The sequence below is a fragment of the Mixophyes fleayi genome, chromosome 9 (assembly GCF_038048845.1).
Source record: "Mixophyes fleayi isolate aMixFle1 chromosome 9, aMixFle1.hap1, whole genome shotgun sequence".
Taxonomy (NCBI): Eukaryota; Metazoa; Chordata; class Amphibia; order Anura; family Limnodynastidae; genus Mixophyes; species Mixophyes fleayi.
Genome location: NC_134410.1, coordinates 111,727,772 through 111,745,060, shown reverse-complemented (window position 1 = coordinate 111,745,060; position 17,289 = coordinate 111,727,772). Strand labels below are relative to the sequence as shown.

Genomic DNA, 17,289 nt, shown 5'->3' with positions numbered 1-17,289 from the left:
ACAGGAGCAGGTTAGCAGCAGCCTGGAACAAACGGATGAACTGCTCAGAGCACAGCTAGAGGCAGGTACTTAAAGCAGTGCAACAGGTGCAGTTCTAATTAGCATCAGACAAGGAGAGTAACTCCTTCAGGCATGTTGCAGAGTTCAGGAGCAGGACAGCAGCACCTCTGATGGATTATAGGTACTGCTGCCAGATACAAAACAAAGGCAGTCATAACAAATGGAGCACGAACTTTCAATAATACCCAGCTGTACCTAAGAAAGATATGACCTGTTGTTTCGTGGTAGGGGACGGCCACGCTGTGATAGCCTCTACCTTGCCTGGCTCTGGTGGAGGTTACCTCCCCCTGCACAGTGCCCCAGGTACTGCACTTCACACATGCCAAGCTGCCATTTCTCTGGCTTGATAGTCAGACCTGCCTCAGTAATTCGGCCTAAAACTGAATTCAGATGGATCAGGTGCTCCTCCCAGGTCTGGCTGAATATCGCAATGTCATCCAGGTAGGCAACTGCATGTCCCTCTTGGCCCTCTAGCAGGTCATTGACCAGACGCTGGAAGGACGCAGGGGCATTTTTCATTCCAAAGGGCATGATCAAAAATTAAAACAGCCCAAATGGTGTGATAAATGTGGATCGCTCACATGTCTTGGGTGACAATGGGATCTGCCAGTACCCTCTACTGAGATCCATGATGGTGATGTAGCGTGCCTGGGCAAGCTGATCTAGTACTTCATCTATCCTTGGCATAGGATAAGCATCAAACACTGTTGCGTCATTCAACCTCCTATTGTCAGGCACTGCTCCAGTACCATGCCAGGTGTCGGGAACGGATGCCTGTCCTCACCGGGGGACCCCCGTCCCGTTGTCTAGCAACGGGACATACTTCCGGGTTCCGCCGGGCGCGCAGTAGCCTCGTCCCGTTGCTAGGCAATGGTCTGCTTCTCAGGAGCACCTGACCGCCGCAGGTACCTATCAGGGCCAGTGCCCTACTATATAAGGCTCCTCCTGTTCCTTCCCTGGTGGGTGCCAGAGTATTGGTTCACCTTTCTCCAGCGCTTGTATTCTGCTCCCATATTTAAGTGTCCTTGGGTGTTTGACTCCCGGCTTGTTCCTGCCCATTCTCTGTCTATCGATTTGACTTCTTCGTTTATCGGATTCTGACCTTTGACTTACCTACCGACCATCCCTCCGGATCACCCTTGTGCACTGTTAACTAGCTTGAAGGACCGTGACCTGGGTGCCCCATGCAGCCAAGCCCATACCTCCTTGCTGGGGTCCCTGGTGAATACCGGGGTTAAGTTAGACTACGCGCCTTCCTGTCTAGTAGAGTCAATATCAGTCAGCGGCATCTTCAAGTCTGATCGTGACACCTATAGTCTACACAGAACCGAGTGTCCCCACATTTCTTTGGGACCAGTACCACTGGGGCAGCCCAGGAACTGTGAGAATTACCTCTAGCTGCAACATCTCATCTATTTCCATTTTCATTGCTTCTAGCACCTTTAGGGAAGTATGACTCTCTGAGGGGGGTCTGGTTGCATGTGTTTAGATGATGTGTGACCAAGTGTGTTTTTCCAGATTTCCATATAAAATGGGACTGATAAGGCCGTAGCATGTCAGCTAGCTGCTCTGAGAGTCAGACAGCTCTAAACTGCAGTGGGCATCTGCTAGGGACCCTGCCTCTTTGGCAACGGCTGCAAAATCCACCAAGTGGTCAGATTTCTGATCGCTCGCATACAGGGGGTCTGTAAAGGGGTGTTAGATTGCAAAACAACACAATTTACCATATTGTCATCATACACCTCTATCATTGCAAGAGCTGGAGGAAGAGGGGTTAGAGAGACTGATTCAGGGTCAGTGTTACCTTCTGGAGCCACAGAGTGACATTTTTCTCTCGGTACAAACTGACATTTTCCCAACAAATGCTATCTTCCTTACTTTCAAGACGGGACTGACTGACCATCTCCCTTACTGTCAATAAACTGGGATCAGTGTTTTGTTCTGTTTCAAAAGTGTCACTTCCGAGCTTGTCAGTGTTGCCCACAATAGGAGATTGCTCATTCAAATCACTGCCTGAATCTGCAGCTTCTACAGTGAAGAAGGTGGGTGCAGGGGGATAAGTTTATAGTGAACATCCCTCCACTCTTTCAGGGGTTAATGCACAGCTCCTCTGTGCTGCTCTCTGCGTCACTACCGCTAAAACATTGGATACATTTTCACACTTTGGGTCACCTTCAGAACTAGGCATATGTAAATCGATTTGACTATCTAAAACATTAGCAGACATAGTATCACATTTAGGCAATCTCACACATTTTGTCCTGATCAAATTCGCAACCTATGCAATTTAACGTGTTAGTCTCTCCAACACAAGCATTATCATCAAACACATTGACACATAAGCCCTCCCTCTGCATCACGGGTACCTGCAAATCTGCATGAGTGTTCTCAGCAGCACATGAAATTTCATTACATATTTTTTATGCTAGTCAGCAGAATTCATCTGAGGAAGAATAGAGTTAGTTTGCCCCAGTGCATCAGAAATTACATCACTTTAATTTTTCAGCGTTTATCCTTCCCAAATCAGTCCCCAACAGTATTCTTCTGCCAGATCCCCAATATAGGTACACTCTGGCTAGGGGTACTGCAGAATGCAGGCCCCCACTCCTCGCACAGCAATAGTCTTCCTGGAAATAATGTTTTTTGGGCTCACTAAAGCTGGATGTACAGGAGTCAGGTCTGAGCCGAGTCTAACAGCCCAAGTGTCACTTGGTGTCCTACCTTAACCGCTTGCAGATTGTCTCTGGGGCGTTCTTGAGGTCCTCCTGCACACAGGATGGCCGCACTGGCTTTCCTGCCGGGCCCCACACAGGAGAAGGAGTTGCTTTCTTCTTTTTGGGTCAAGTGATACTAATGTGCCCCACTTAATCACATGTAAAAGACCTGCAGCCAGTTTCCAAACAGGTTTTACCCCCACCCCCCCAAAAGAGGCAGCAACAGCAGGTTTGGTTGACTGGGAACTCAAGGGTGATCCTCCAGGTTGCCTCTCTTTCCACGTAGTTTGCCCTGGCGCTACCCAACTCTTCTTCGTTACAGGAAAACTGTTAACTGTGTTCTTGTCGGCCAGGCTAGCAGCCACTTGCGCTGTCTTAGGGTCACGATCCACAACCCATTTCCTCACCTCAGCAACAGTGTGAGGACTGGTCCTGGAGAATAAGATCCTTTAGCTTATCATAGTCCAGTACCTGCAATCCCTCAATTCATTGATGCATCATGGATGATAATTGCACTAACAGTCCGGTATAGGTTTCAGAGGGACTGTGTCTTGAGTCTTGGAATTTCCGCTGGTAAGTCTCAGGAGTTATGTTGAAACAAAGTAACAAAGCTTTCTTAATTGCGACATAATCGACGTCCACTTCCAAGGGAAGGTCTGCAAACGCGTCCAAAGCTTTCCCTCTCAGTCCAGGGGTTAAATAGCTGGAGTCCAGTTCAAACTGTCGGCAAGTCCTTTCAAATCCCCTCAGGAACGCATCAAGGTATCCATTGCAGACTAGTGTCCCACTCCCAGGCTGCATGCACAGCTTCAGGAAAGCCGGTGTTGCGCTCGCAGGCTGGGAGCGGTGTGACCGCACACAAAAGAAGCTATTCGACTGCACAGTCACTCTCCCCTGCCCACAACAATAATGCACAGATGAGGACATGAATGGGTGGAGACCTACACTATAGTCACCAACTCCAGGCCCGGGTACCTTGTACCTGACCACCTCTCGATGCCCTTGTGTGTGTACATATGTAATGTGTATTTTTTCTTATTGTTGTAATCTATGTGTTCATCTGATAATGTCATTGTTAAGTATCCCCCTACATCTAAGGTCCAGAAAAGTATCTTTAATTGCAGACAAATATTGCTTGCGGTATTAAAACTCGTAAACATGGATGTTTCCTCCTCAGAACTTCATGTGATTACACCAGTGCACCTTCCAGCCAATGGGGACGCAAGGAGTTATCACCCCACTTTCCATGCAAAGTTGTAGCCTTCTAGACTTTGGGTTAGCAACAGGCATGCTAGTGTACAGCCAATAAGAGAGACTTTTCCCTATACCCAGTGATGGCAGCCATTTTGTGGACCAGTCATTTAGGATCATTGATATCATTGAGACAAACCAACAGTCAGTGAGGTAAACCAACTACTAAAGAAGCTTCATCATAACACACGTGACAGGCATTGTTTATTGGCAGCATAAACATTTGTTGTCAATCATTCTTGTACAGTGTGTGTTTATACAACTTCTGACAGTGGTTCAAGAAATTATACTTTACAAGCAGCCTTATAGTCGGCGCAACACCTTTCGCCCGTGCTACATGTAGCGTTACAGTTACAGGGGTAACTATTTGAATTGGCACCACAGCGCCCCACACAGGACGTGAAATCCACCCCCACACAGTCACAGACGCCACTTAGGGACAGGCCTCCGCTTATCCCAACATTAGGGCTGATGCTGAAATGCTCATTGTTGTACAAAGCTGAAAAGGAAGGAAAGAGGAGCTATTCTCATTATTTTAAATCATCAGGGTCTCTTTAATTACTGAAAAAATAATCAATGGGGTTAATGGGGTCACATTAATTGGGTCACATCCTGACTTTTAAGTATACTCTTTAGTCACACATGGTGAACACAGACATCAATTCACTAGGAACTAACGGCATCACTGAGGTACTAAGTTACTGTTTCCTAATGAAGTGACAGGCTGCTTTGGAGTAGTTTTTCAGTCCTTAAAATGGCCTCCTTTACCACATGCCTCAAAAAGTCCCCAAATTATATATCTTGTTCTTAGTGAAAATACAGGCTGCTTCTGAATATTGGTTCAATCCACAAAATGGCTGCCTCAGAGAAATCACTAGTTCCTAGTGTATTGATAGGCTATTCTTACAAATAATCTATTCAGACCACAGAATTACTGAATCTATTGGGCCTGAGTCATTAAGGAGAGCATAGGCAAAACAAGGCGGGTTTCCTAGTGCCTGGAAGCCCCCCTCCAAGCCTGGGGCACTGTATAATTGAGGTGGCTGGTCCCTGCCCCCGCTTCACACGGCTCTGCTAGAAAAAGGAGAGCTGCGTGCACCTAACAGTAGTGCATGCAGCATTGCCCATGTATATTATGGGGATAGGAAGAGTTGGAGAGCAGCCAAGCACTGTCTAATATTATAGCCATGCCCCCATGCATGCTGGTCACGCCCACTGGTGGCATGGTGTGGAAACCCCCCTCTACAAATCCTGCATTTGCCCTTGGAGAGCAAAGCATAAAGGAGTAACTTTGCACCTGGGCAAAACCATGTGGCACTGAAGGAGATAAATTTAAAATGTGGGAACAGATTTATATTTGGGGTAGGGCATGTCCTAGATCAACTTTAAATTTCAATGTAAAAATAACGCTATGAATTATTTGTGTGCTACATGAAAAAGCAGCCCGTATTTTCCTTACATGCAAAATAATAAACCAATTTGCACCCCTTGCATTGTAACATGGCTTGTCCAGGATCAAATTTACTCTTTTTTTGCCTTGCTCTCCTTAATGACTCACGCTCATTGTATGAATGTGCTTTTTATCAGTCCCCAAAAAAACTATAAAAAAGAGAACTGCACAGGCATTTGTTATGCTTAGTCCAGCCTCAGTGGCAGAAAATAAATATATATATTAGGAAAAGTGACCTGGTCATTGCCTATGTGTCACGTTAGAACTACTGGAAGTGCTACCAACTGGTATTGACACAACTAAACAAGGAGGCGCAGAGTCTATCGCACACCCAGTATTCACCAGGGACCCCCGCAAGGAGATATGGACTTGGTTGCGTGAGGTGCACAGGTCACAGTTCTCCAAGCTAGTTACCAGTGCGGTAGTGTAGAACACGAATGGTCGAACGGTCCGGATCAAAAGCCAAACAGGAGCGAAGTACCCAAGGATAATGCCAAGAATGGTAAGAGGGAAGCCAGAGGTCAAAAGAAGACATACGAGAGCGGTGCCAGGGGTAACACGAGAGAGTAGTCCAGGGATCAAGCCGAAGATCAGAGCAAACACGCAATGTAGTAACAGGAACTGAAGGCTGGAGATGGTGAACCAATGCTCTGGCATCAGATACAGTCTGAAGGAGGTTTAAATAGAGAGAAGTACTCCCTGATAGGCAGGGATGATTAGGCGAGCAGCTGCAGCTGAAAACGCCGGCAAGGAGAAGAGCGTCCTGTTGGCCGCCCGGAATCAGGAAGACCATCCTGTTGCTAGGCAACAGAACACCACCAGCGAGAGGAGACAGGCGTCCGTCCCTAGGAGAAGTGCGTGGACGGCGCCTGACACTGTGGCATAATAGTTTTAGGGGTTGCTGACCTTATCACGGAGCTGACAATGTAGACATGATTAGACCTAAGGTGAAATGCACAACAGCTTTGTAATAGTGACAGCTTGAAAAGGAGACTTCAAACAGTTCCGAATGAACATCCCGGCAGCCTGTAATGACATCAGTTTCAAGCTTCAAACCACGCTGGCTGTACAATGTTCTAGGCCTTCTAAAGAACATTTTACAGCCAGCACCTCCTTAAATTAGCAGGAGGTGCCGGCTGTAATAGTGATAATGATAGTGAGGAGCTTGAAACTGATGTCATTACAGGCTGCCGGGAGGAACTGTCTGAAGTCTCCTTTTCAAGCTGTCACTATTACCACACTGTCATGTATGTCACCTTTGGTCTAATCATGTTGAGCTATTTCATGGCGGCATTGTCATCTACATGACAATGATTACCACCGGGTTTTAGAACTCATGCAAATAGGCTTTACCAGGTTATCAATGCAGAAGAAATCATATAGTGTAAAACTTAGGCCTATTCTTTTGCAGTAGTGAAAAAAGGAATCTGAGTATGCCTTAAGAAATCAGAGAGCATCAACACCTAACTGGGTGCAGAGAAATCGATATCGGCTTCTGCAAAATTTGCCAGACTATATAAACCACCTGAACTCCACTTTCGAATTTGATTGGCTTATCCATACTTGCCAAATCTCCCTGAATGTCAGGGAGACTCCCTGAAATAGGGGTGATCTCCCTCACTCCCTAAAGAGTCTGGCATTCTCCCTGATGCTGAGCCAGTACAAGACGTGGTTGGCTTCACCATCTGTGGCATGATGACACAGTTCAGAAATTGTGTCCTATGTCCATGTATTGATGCCTATGGAAGTGGCCATTTTCATGGAGACCAAGTTTTAATCAAAAACTGACAGGTAAGACAACATGACTTCAGTAATGGAGACAGAAATGTAAAAGACACTTCAGTCTCTAGAAATTCATTAGCTGCTTTTCTTTAATGCATAGTTGCCTACTCTCCCGGAATGTCTGGGAGACTCCCGCATTTCTGGGAGCCCTCTCGGGAGAGCAGAGCAACCTCCTGGTTCTCGCCCCCGCAATAGATAAGTGATGGGGTGGGGCTTAATGACACAAATATTGCGTCATCTTAACCAATGGTGCCATTCATCAACTCCATCCATGCATGCCCACCTCCCCCAGGATCAACCTGAAGCCAACGAGGAAAAGGTGGTAAGTATTGGCTTATCTTAGCATTTCTTGGGTTCTGTTGGAAATGTCCTAGACCTTGAATGTGCCATTGTTTTAGTCATTATGTATTAAAGACTGCTTGGTTAAGATTCATATATGACTCAAGCGAATCATGAAAGCAAGAGAACATGTCTGCACTACATGTGGCAATTTTGTGTGTGTGAAATGCTTTTCTCCACTGAAGTGCAAAATGAATGCACCAAAGTGAGTTCCACTAAAAGTAATGGATGATAACCTAAAGCAACCAGCAAAGAGCGGGTGCAGAATTCAAGTGCTTTTGCAGAGTAAAACTGGGTGTGCACTCCAATAAATGTACCCTCTTCAACCGCTTATTTAATTTCAATTATCTTGTTCTGCAAAAAGGAAATCTCCTTTCTGTGATGTTCCACAAAACTAGGTATTTTGTCAGGAAAGCCATCACTACACCCAACTCCTCTGCTTGGCCTGAGCAGATCTCTGCTCCTCTGCAAACTCCACCATCTTATTCTACAAAACTATTCACTTTGGCAGAAATCCAGGGGCAATTATGCAAACTGAGAACCAAACCTGATTTTTTGCACTGTACATCAAACATTTTACTTTTTGTTAATTACCTCCACACAGGGGTGGTTAGAAGTGGTCTTGGAAAATATTCTGAAAATAAATGGCCTTATATTGTAGGGGGGTCATATTGTCAGTAGGAGGGGTCTAATTAGCAGGTGAAGGGGCGATGTGGGAGGGGAATCATGCAAGCAGTGTGGCTTTCTCCTTAGCTGTGTAGAGTTATTTTTAATTAAATCTAATTTCACCATACCTCCCAGATGTATCGAATTGAGGGGACAGTCTCGCCATCCCAAAAGTCACAACTTTTCTCCTGGAACTTTTGGGTGGGGTGCCCCGGTCACTGTGGCATTGCATATGTGTATTGGGAAGAGTGGCAAGGCATGGGTGTTTTGGGGAGAGAGGTTGGGAGCAGCCTAGTTCTTCAGAAGTCCTAGGTGTGCCTCTAGGGGCTGTCTCTAATGGGAATTCCAATAGTGCAGTTAATTTACTGTGCAGAGATGTCAACTGAGCATGACCAATGTTTCAATCAGAAGAATGGTGTTCCCTTGTTTGGCTATGTGTATATTTGTGTACTTACTGGTCTTGGAATAGGACACTCCTATGGGTGAAAAGAGCAAGCATAATGCAAGCATTCAGTTTACTTTGAGTTGGGCAGAGTTGTAACCATGGAAACCTTTCTTAATACTATTGCTGATTTTCAGGTGCTTCAGCAAAAACTATAACTGGAGTAGAGTAAGATTTCCAATCAGTTTTTATCATATAAATCAAGGTGTGGAACCCTTTACAGTAGAAACAAAATATTAAGGGCTTTGGAATTCATTGAGTTTTAAAGAACCTACAGTAACAGTGAATAAATAAATAAACACCTGCGGCTGCTACTGTTTGTAAGTGTTCATCTGGGTAAAGTTTGTCCGGGTGATGGTTGGTTGGCTTTACATACTAATGTTTAGTTCCATTCTAACCCTGCCGACTGCTGAGGACCCTTGTTTATTATTTTATGCAATTAACTATCAATTTAAAGTATGGCCATATCATGGTTGCCGGGTTGTTCTGGCAATTAAAAACCTGTCATTTGGCAGCAAAGGAGGCTGGTAAAATATGATGGGGGCACAGGAGGGGCTGGAGCAGTGTGGTGGGAATGGTATAATATGTTGATTATTTATGCAGTGTAATAACATATTGGTTCACTATATGCTGTCCATTAGTAGGTACTGTATAACGCTGTGACCGGCAAATGGGTAACTTTTGAAAACATTTGGTTTTCTTCACCAAGACCCGAACCATTCTCTTCCCATATTTTTGCCTTCAAGTATATTCCATATATACGGACTTTCCAACACGAGTGATTTTACCATAATCCTAATGTTCTGCTCCCACTTTCCCCCTGTTTTTTTAAATGAATTAAACTTATCTGTATATATATCATGATACTGATTTAATTTGAATACTAGACATCAGCATCATCATCATCATCTATCATATATATATATATATATTTATATATACGATCCTTTACTATACTCACAGTCATCACGTAGTTCCAGTTCCACAGGGTAGTGATCAGAGACTGCTTTGGCCTAAAGTTTAACGATAAGAACTTTTTTAGGCAATTGTTATGTGTTAAACACATTTTTATCATCCTATGGCAATTCACAAGCTGTTACTGTATGGTTTACATTGTGAACCCTGCAGTATTATTTAGCATACACAAGATCATAAAACAAAATATTTCAAGATAATTCATCAATTTAACCCTGGTTATTGCCGGCACAAAATAAATAGGGGCATCTTTTTGCTTAGGGTGAAATGGATCACGTTACCAGGTATCCAAGATGATGTTGGTGCTGTATTAAACGCTTGAAAATCACTATTTACTATGACCTCCATGTTTCAATTGTTGCTTAAATTGTGTGATTTATTAAAGATGTATATTGTTTGGTTCCAATACCCAATGGGAAGAGCTAATTTTAATAAGCATACATTTTTTTCATTTTCTCCTAACCTGATTGGGCTTTGGAAAAGAGCAGATGGCTGAGAAACTGGTTTACACCCAATTTCTTTAGTAAATCACACCCTGCCAACATGTATCAATGTGTCCCTAATACTATAGTTAAGATTAGCAATAAGAACCCGCTCATTATTTGGTGTGTACATGAAAATACTTTTGTGATTTGTTGCAATTTCAAAGGTAAATTGGTCCTGTACATATGATTTAGGGGTATATTTACTAAACTGCGGGTTTGAAAAAGTGGAGATGTTGCTTATAGCAACCAATTAGATTCTAGTTATCATTTTGTAGAATGCACTAAATAAATGAGAGTTAGAATCTGATTGGTTGCCATAGGCAACATCTCCATTTTTTCAAACCCACAGTTTAGTAAATCTAGGCCTTAGAGTCCAACTGCAACACGTAAAAATGGATTTTTGCCGTATTCGCTCAGAAGAAAAACCCAGCCAAATTTAGACATGCAATTGACTTTCACTTGTGGCCCTTTCCACCCAGAGAGGCAGATGCACACACAAGCCTGTTCCCCGGAGATGTGGCCTAGTTAGACTTGTGACAACCAACATCCTACTGAATAACACCTGGGCTCTTCCTGGGGCGGTGGATGCCAGGGTAATAGTGAGAAGCCAAACATAGATTAAATAATATTGATAAACTGCAAGCGCCAACATGACCATAGTTGCCAGAGCTGGCTTGAGATTGTGGAACTACAAGTACCAGCTTGCCCTGTAAGCCAGACATGCAGTTCCAAAACAGTATTTAACAGAAAAAAAGGCAATGTATAAATAAAAATAGTTGAAAATAAAAAAAACCTAAAACTCTTGTTTACCTTTTTTAATGATATCCCTAAATCCCTAGGGAATCTTTTTCATGAAATAGTCCAAGGGGAATAAAATATTTAAAAAAAATATCAAACATGTACTATGGAGCTGCAGTGAGAATGTATAAGCTCAAATGACATGGAGGGATCAACAAGCCCTCAGCCAATAGGAGCAGATTTCCTGTGGTCTAGCCCCTCTGATTGGTAGAGCGCATAATGACCCCTTTGTTTTTTATTTTATGTCCCTGTGGCTGACTTCCTGAAGAGTCTCTATGGATTTAGGAATTTAATGAAAGGTAAACTTAGAAATTTGTTTTAAATAAAATGTTTTTTTTTATATGATGTCTGTGTATTTTTTTTCTGTTATTCAGTATTGTGGAGCTACATGTTCCAGTGGGACCTGGTTGTAGTTCCACAAGTTCCAGCCCGCTTTGGTATCCAGTGGTGTTTGTGGTTCCACAATATTGATGAATCTATTTTTCGCTTGTCACTGTTACCCTGACACCCACTGCCCCAGTGGTGCCAGGCAGAGTCCGGTATTAATAATGCACCGTCTTACCATTTCATATGTAAGGTCATATTCCACATGGTAGTTAAAAGCCTTTGCTGTGCCTGGAATAACTGCATTCTGCAAACGTGCTCCTCCAGCCACCATCCTAAAGTCCAAACATAAAGCATTACAGGAAAAAAGAAGTTATGAAGATTCAACATTTTGAAATGATTCAAATAAATGGAGATATTGTGATAGAACACTCATTTTCAACTCTAGCCCTCGGTACAGATTTATCATGGTACTTCAAAACAGCTGCTTTAACTAATGGTTCTTAAATGACAAAAATAAAAACTAAAGCCTCACTAACATACATAGTATATGTTCATTTCATATATATGGAATGGGCAGAGTTAAGATGGAAAAATATCTTACCCTATTCTATGATATGAAGATCGCTTCTCTGTCTTTAGGTGGATGGTAACACCTAAGGCACTTTGCACGGCACCTTTTTTTTTCTGGCAACACTTTTATTTCTTTGCCCTGGACTAATGGATGGGTAGGAAACATTTTTATACATTCCAGCCCTGGACCTTCTGGCAATTTTTTTTTTTTTTTATTGAACTTATTGACACCAGAACTTAATGTGCACTATGCACTTTTTTATGTTTTCTGTATGTATGTGTGTCTTACTTTTACAAGGGGTTTAGAATGAGACCTTTATGGGCAGCCTCACCCCAAGTTTTCGGAGGCTCTATACTACTGGGGGGAGCTGAAGACAAAGTTGCCCTTGGGAACCTTCGGCTGATCTAGGGGAGAAAGGGTCCCATTTTTGGTGGAAGTGGACCCTTGCCCCCTAAAGGCCCTTATGGCTCTGGGGATCTAGTATGTTAAGGGACCCTCCAGCTTCGGCAAAGAGGAGTATGAAGACCCTTCTCCCCCTAAGGGGTCTTATGGCTATGAGGCTTGGGGATGTCATGGGACCCCTCTAGCTTTGGCCCCATGTGAGCCTTGTGGTGGAGGTGGACCCTTGTTCCCCTAAGGGGCCTTATGTTGAAGAACAGGGCCCTTTCTCTTTAGGGAAGGGTCCAAAGACCCAAGCCTCCATCTCAGCACTGCACTGAGTGACAGGAGCATGTACCTCGGGCTTAAATAAAAAAAATGGACAGGACTACTTATTTGATATAAGTTTGTATTTCCTAATAGAGACTGAAGCATTTCATCTAAATTTATACATTTATATTATAACAATAAATAATGCATATAATGTATTTCTTTATTTGTATGATATAATAATATGAAATCAAACCACAACTGTTTCGTCAAAATCAGGACCATTTTGAGTATGTGACACTGTCATATAAAACCCTGTCCTCTGTAGCAATCACACCAGTAGAAAGATCATTGCCTTTCACTAGATCAGCATTGTCTCATGAAATACTCTGTGCTGCTGTTAGGACTGGGCCAAGGTATTTCTGTGCTGGAAACAGCTATTCAAAATTACTTTGGAGCCCCACCCAAAAAAAATGCAAACATGTTTTTAACAACTAGTTATTTCTTAGTAAAATAATTGTTGTCATATAGGTTACCCTAAGAGGAACAAAAGCATACACACCCTGTGTCTCAAATAATCAATGTTGAGACCTAGCTCTTAACTTCACAGTCATTGAAGATTGCTTAAAAGGAGGTCAAGGAAGGAGGTCAGAGAAGGAGACCAGGAAAGGAGGTCAGGGAAGGAGGCCAGGGAAGGAAGCCAGGGAAGGCGGTCAGGGAAGGAGGCCAGTGAAGCCAGTCAGGGAAGGAGGCCAGGGAAGGAGGCCAGGGAAGGCGGTCAGGGAAGGCGGTCAGGGAAGGAGGCCAAGGAAGGCGGTCAGGGAAGGAGGCCAAGGAAGGCGGTCAAGGAAGGAGAAGGCGGTCAGGGAAGTAGGCCAGGGAAGGAGGCCAGGGAAAGCAGTCAGAGAAGGCACTCAGGGAAGGAGGCCAGGGAAGGAAGCCAGGGAAGGCGGCCAGGGAAGGCGGCCAGGGAAGGCGGCCAGGGAAGGCGGCCAGGGAAGGCGGCCAGGGAAGGCGGCCAGGGAAGGCGGCCAGGGAAGGCGGCCAGGGAAGGCGGCCAGGGAAGGCGGCCAGGGAAGGATAAGGGCAGAACGCTACTGGATTTGTAAATTTCTCCCCTGACCACATTCAATTAAAAGGCAATGCCATCTATGCCAATATTAAAAATGTTCTGTTTCAGGTAGTACACCTCATTAGGAGAAGTGGCTATGTCTTGTAGCTAATGTGCCCAAGTCCTTAAGAAGAGCAAAGCAAAAAAAAGGAGTCAGTTTGTTCCTGAACAAACCATGTTACAATGCAAGGGGTGCAAATTAGTTTATTATTTTGCACATAAGTTAAATACTGGCTGTTTTTTCATGTAGCACACAAATACTTGATAGCTTTAATTTTACACTGAAATGTAAAGTTGACCTAGGACATGCCCTACCCCAACTATAAATCTCTCCCCACATTTTATATTTATCTCCCCCTCCAGTGCAGCATGGTTTTGGCCAGGTGCAAAGTTACTCCATTTTAATGCTTTGCACTCCTTAATGACTCAGGCCCAACATGTTTTTGTTTGCAGATGTCTCACTGCAAGATGAGAAATCACTGCAGTTAGCGGCCTTTGGGTGGCACATAGAAAGGTCATGAGGACGCCCTCTTTAAGCTGAAGCACACATCGCAACCTTTGTGGGAGGTTCTTTGTGCAAATCCAGGGAAAGGTGGTTGGAAATCCCAGGGCCTAGGTTGTAGGGGGTAAATGGCCAACCCCTATGTTTGGGGTTACGTTGAGGCTGGTATTTGCAGTGCTGTTCTTTGCGACTATATTGCAGAAGGTTATTAAATAAAGCTGCAGCCTATTTTCGCAACTTATGTCTCCCTGTCTTTATTGGGGTTGGAGGTCATGGGCTGGTGTGTAATTCGGGCTGAGAGGGAGAGCATCAGTCATTAGGTGGGTTAACAATTTATCATAGTATGCTGCCTTGCTTAACTTTATTTTGCCTGTTTTATGCTGCCAAGCCTAATTGTTTTCCACTAAATAGAAAAAAAGAAAGTTGACTATGTTCCATTTTCATTTATACATATACCACTGTGCATAATATTAATGGATATCTGATATGTTGATTTATCACTCAATACACTTTGGGGCATACTCAATTGACGGCGGGATCGCCGAAAATCCCGCGCTCCCAAAATATTACCGTTATTACGGTAATCCTGCGCGGGGAAAAACGATAATACGGTAATTTACTCGCTGGATTTCAGCTCGCAGCTCAGGGAGCTGCGAGCTGAAATCCAGCGAGATATTGCCTTATTAACGGTAATATTTTTTGAGCGCGGGATTTTCGGCGATCTCGTCGTCAATTGAATATGCCCCTTTGTCTATGTATACTTTCCCATAATGTTTTAGTTACATAATTATTACTGCATAACACATCATTAACTATAACACCAATGGGACATATTTCTTAGACCAGTGTTTCTTAAACTCAGTCCTCCCCTAACAGTGCATGTTTTCTATATCTCTTTGCTGGAGCACAGGTGTATTCATTACTGACTGATACATTGTAACAGATCCACAGGTGGTACTAATTATATTACTTGTCACCTGAAAAACCTGCACTGTTAGGGGCCCTGAGGACTGGGTTTGAGAAACATTGGCTTAGACAACATGTCCATACCTTTTGCACCATTATACTATTATTATACTAATATTCAGTATATCATATAAATATTCTTATTTAGATATTTTTTGGCATATACATATTCTTATTACTCATTTTTATAATATAAAATATATTTATATGAACCAGTTTGAAAAATCAACTAACTTGTAAACTTGCTGAAGAATGCACTGAAATGACAACTATTTTAGTGTTATAAATAAATTAACAATGTTATGAAATAATAAAGGGCCAGATTTACTAAGCTGCAGGTTTGAAAAAGTGGGGATGTTGCCTATAGCAACCAATCAGCTTCTAGCTGTCATTTTGTAGAATGTACTAAATAAATGAAAGCTAGAATCTGATTGGTTGCTATAGGCAACATCCCCACTTTTTCAAACCCGCAGCTTAGTAAATCTAGCCCTAAGTCTGTTTAGAAACCGATTTAATCAAGGCTAATTACTTTATTAAGAATACAAATTAACATACACCATTATAGAGGTAAAAAGTGCAGCTTTTGAACTGCTTAATTTTCAGGATGCCACCTAGCAACATATAAGTGGAAAGAATAAATGTCAAACACAATTATTGATCCTTGAGTACAAAACAGGCATGATATAATATTGATAGCATGTTTGCAAAAAAAAAATATAAAACAATATATAAATGTATTTTAATTATTTTTCAATAAAGATTCAAATTTTATTGAGATAGCGGTGTGAGCCATGAAGTGCATCACATTTAAAAACTCTGGGCTAGATTTACTAATCTGCGGGTTTGAAAAAGTGGGGATGTTGTCTATAGCAACCAATCAGATTCTAGCTGTCATTTTGTAGAAGGTACTAAATAAATGAAAGCTAGAATCTGATTGGTTGCTATAGGCAACATCCCCACTTTTTCAAACCCGCAGCTTAGTAAATCTAGCCCTCTGTCTCTTTATTGTGGATGTGGATTTAGTTCAACGTTTTAGTGGTGTCACCTCCCTAGATAATTAATGATGGAAGACTTCCACTCTCAGTGATGTAATATGGGAGAGGACGTGGTGGGATCATTTAGATGAAATAAATGTGGCTGCATTCCCTTTCTTCTTTAATAAGCACAATTTGTTGTAATGGGGATATTTACGCTGCTTATAATGGTATGTTCGATTAAAAACAAAAAAGATTAATCAATTATGTTTTTCTATTTTGCTGAGTAAGTGTGTTTTATTATAGGCTCATTCTATTTTGTTTTCTGTAGTAACACAAAGCAAGACAGTAATCATAAGTTTTGGACAATATAGTTTTATGTGATTTAACATAGATACATGTGAGCTGCCTATCTGAGGGGTTTCAGTGACCATCGTCTGGATCTAGAGCTTAGAAAATGTTGAATATGATGTTCTTGTGTCTCATTAACTCTGTAATTGTGTAGCTTTAGTAGACAAAAAAAATGGAAATACTCGGATGAGTAAATGAGGGATGCCAAGCATATTGAAAGCAAGTGGTTCCACACAGGTGTGATTAAATTGAGAGTTATGTATAAAAATGTGTGTTGTCTATGATTATTGCCAGTGTGGGTGTAAGAGGAGACCTCAGTGGCTTTGAAAGAGCAGTGGCGCACGCAGGGGGGGGTCTCTGAGTCTCCAGGAACCCCCCCCCCCTGCGCTAACTAAGTGGCCGCTATAGCTGCACTGTCCTATACAGCAGCCGCGGCGCTGTCAAAGAAGCGTCCGCGGCGGTGCTGTAGTGTATACAGCACAGCCGCGGACGCTTCTTAGACAGCGCCGCGGCTGCTGTATAGGACAGCGCTGAAGTAACAGAGCTGCTGCACATGCGCAGCAGCTCTCGCGGGGGGTGGGTTTTTTTTGGGTCGGGGGGGAAAACCTCCCCCCCGACAATCCTCCGTTCGCCCCTGAAGAGGGTTGGTTGGTTGAGCACATTTGGCAGGAGCCTTAGTAACCTGGCAGCTCAACTTGCTACAGCAGTGCTGGCTAACCTGTGACACTCCAGGTGTTGTTAAACTACAAGTCCCAGCATGCTCTGCCAATATATAGCAGCTTATTGCTGAAAGGGTGTGCTGGGACTTGTAGTTTCACAACACCTGGAGTGTCACAGGTTAGCCAACAATGTGCTACAGTGTCTAAGGTGATGTCAG

The 17,289-nt window shown here is 43.2% G+C and overlaps 1 protein-coding gene across 3 annotated transcripts in view; it reads right to left on the bottom strand.

Moving 5' to 3' along the window:
- Positions 1-17,289, bottom strand: part of LOC142101686 (deoxyribonuclease-1-like) — a 44,000-nt gene that overhangs the window by 7,237 nt on the left and 19,474 nt on the right. For 2 of the 3 annotated variants that reach the window (XM_075186073.1, XM_075186074.1), the window contains 3 exons: positions 11,525-11,621; positions 9,666-9,717; positions 4,223-4,524 (listed from right to left, as the gene is read on the bottom strand). In XM_075186073.1, the coding sequence (XP_075042174.1) occupies positions 4,310-4,524; positions 9,666-9,717; positions 11,525-11,621 (364 nt within the window). In that variant the 3' untranslated portion in view covers positions 4,223-4,309. Of the gene's footprint in view, positions 1-4,222; positions 4,525-9,665; positions 9,718-11,524; positions 11,622-17,289 lie in introns of those variants that run through there. The other variant, XM_075186075.1, reaches the window with a different exon arrangement.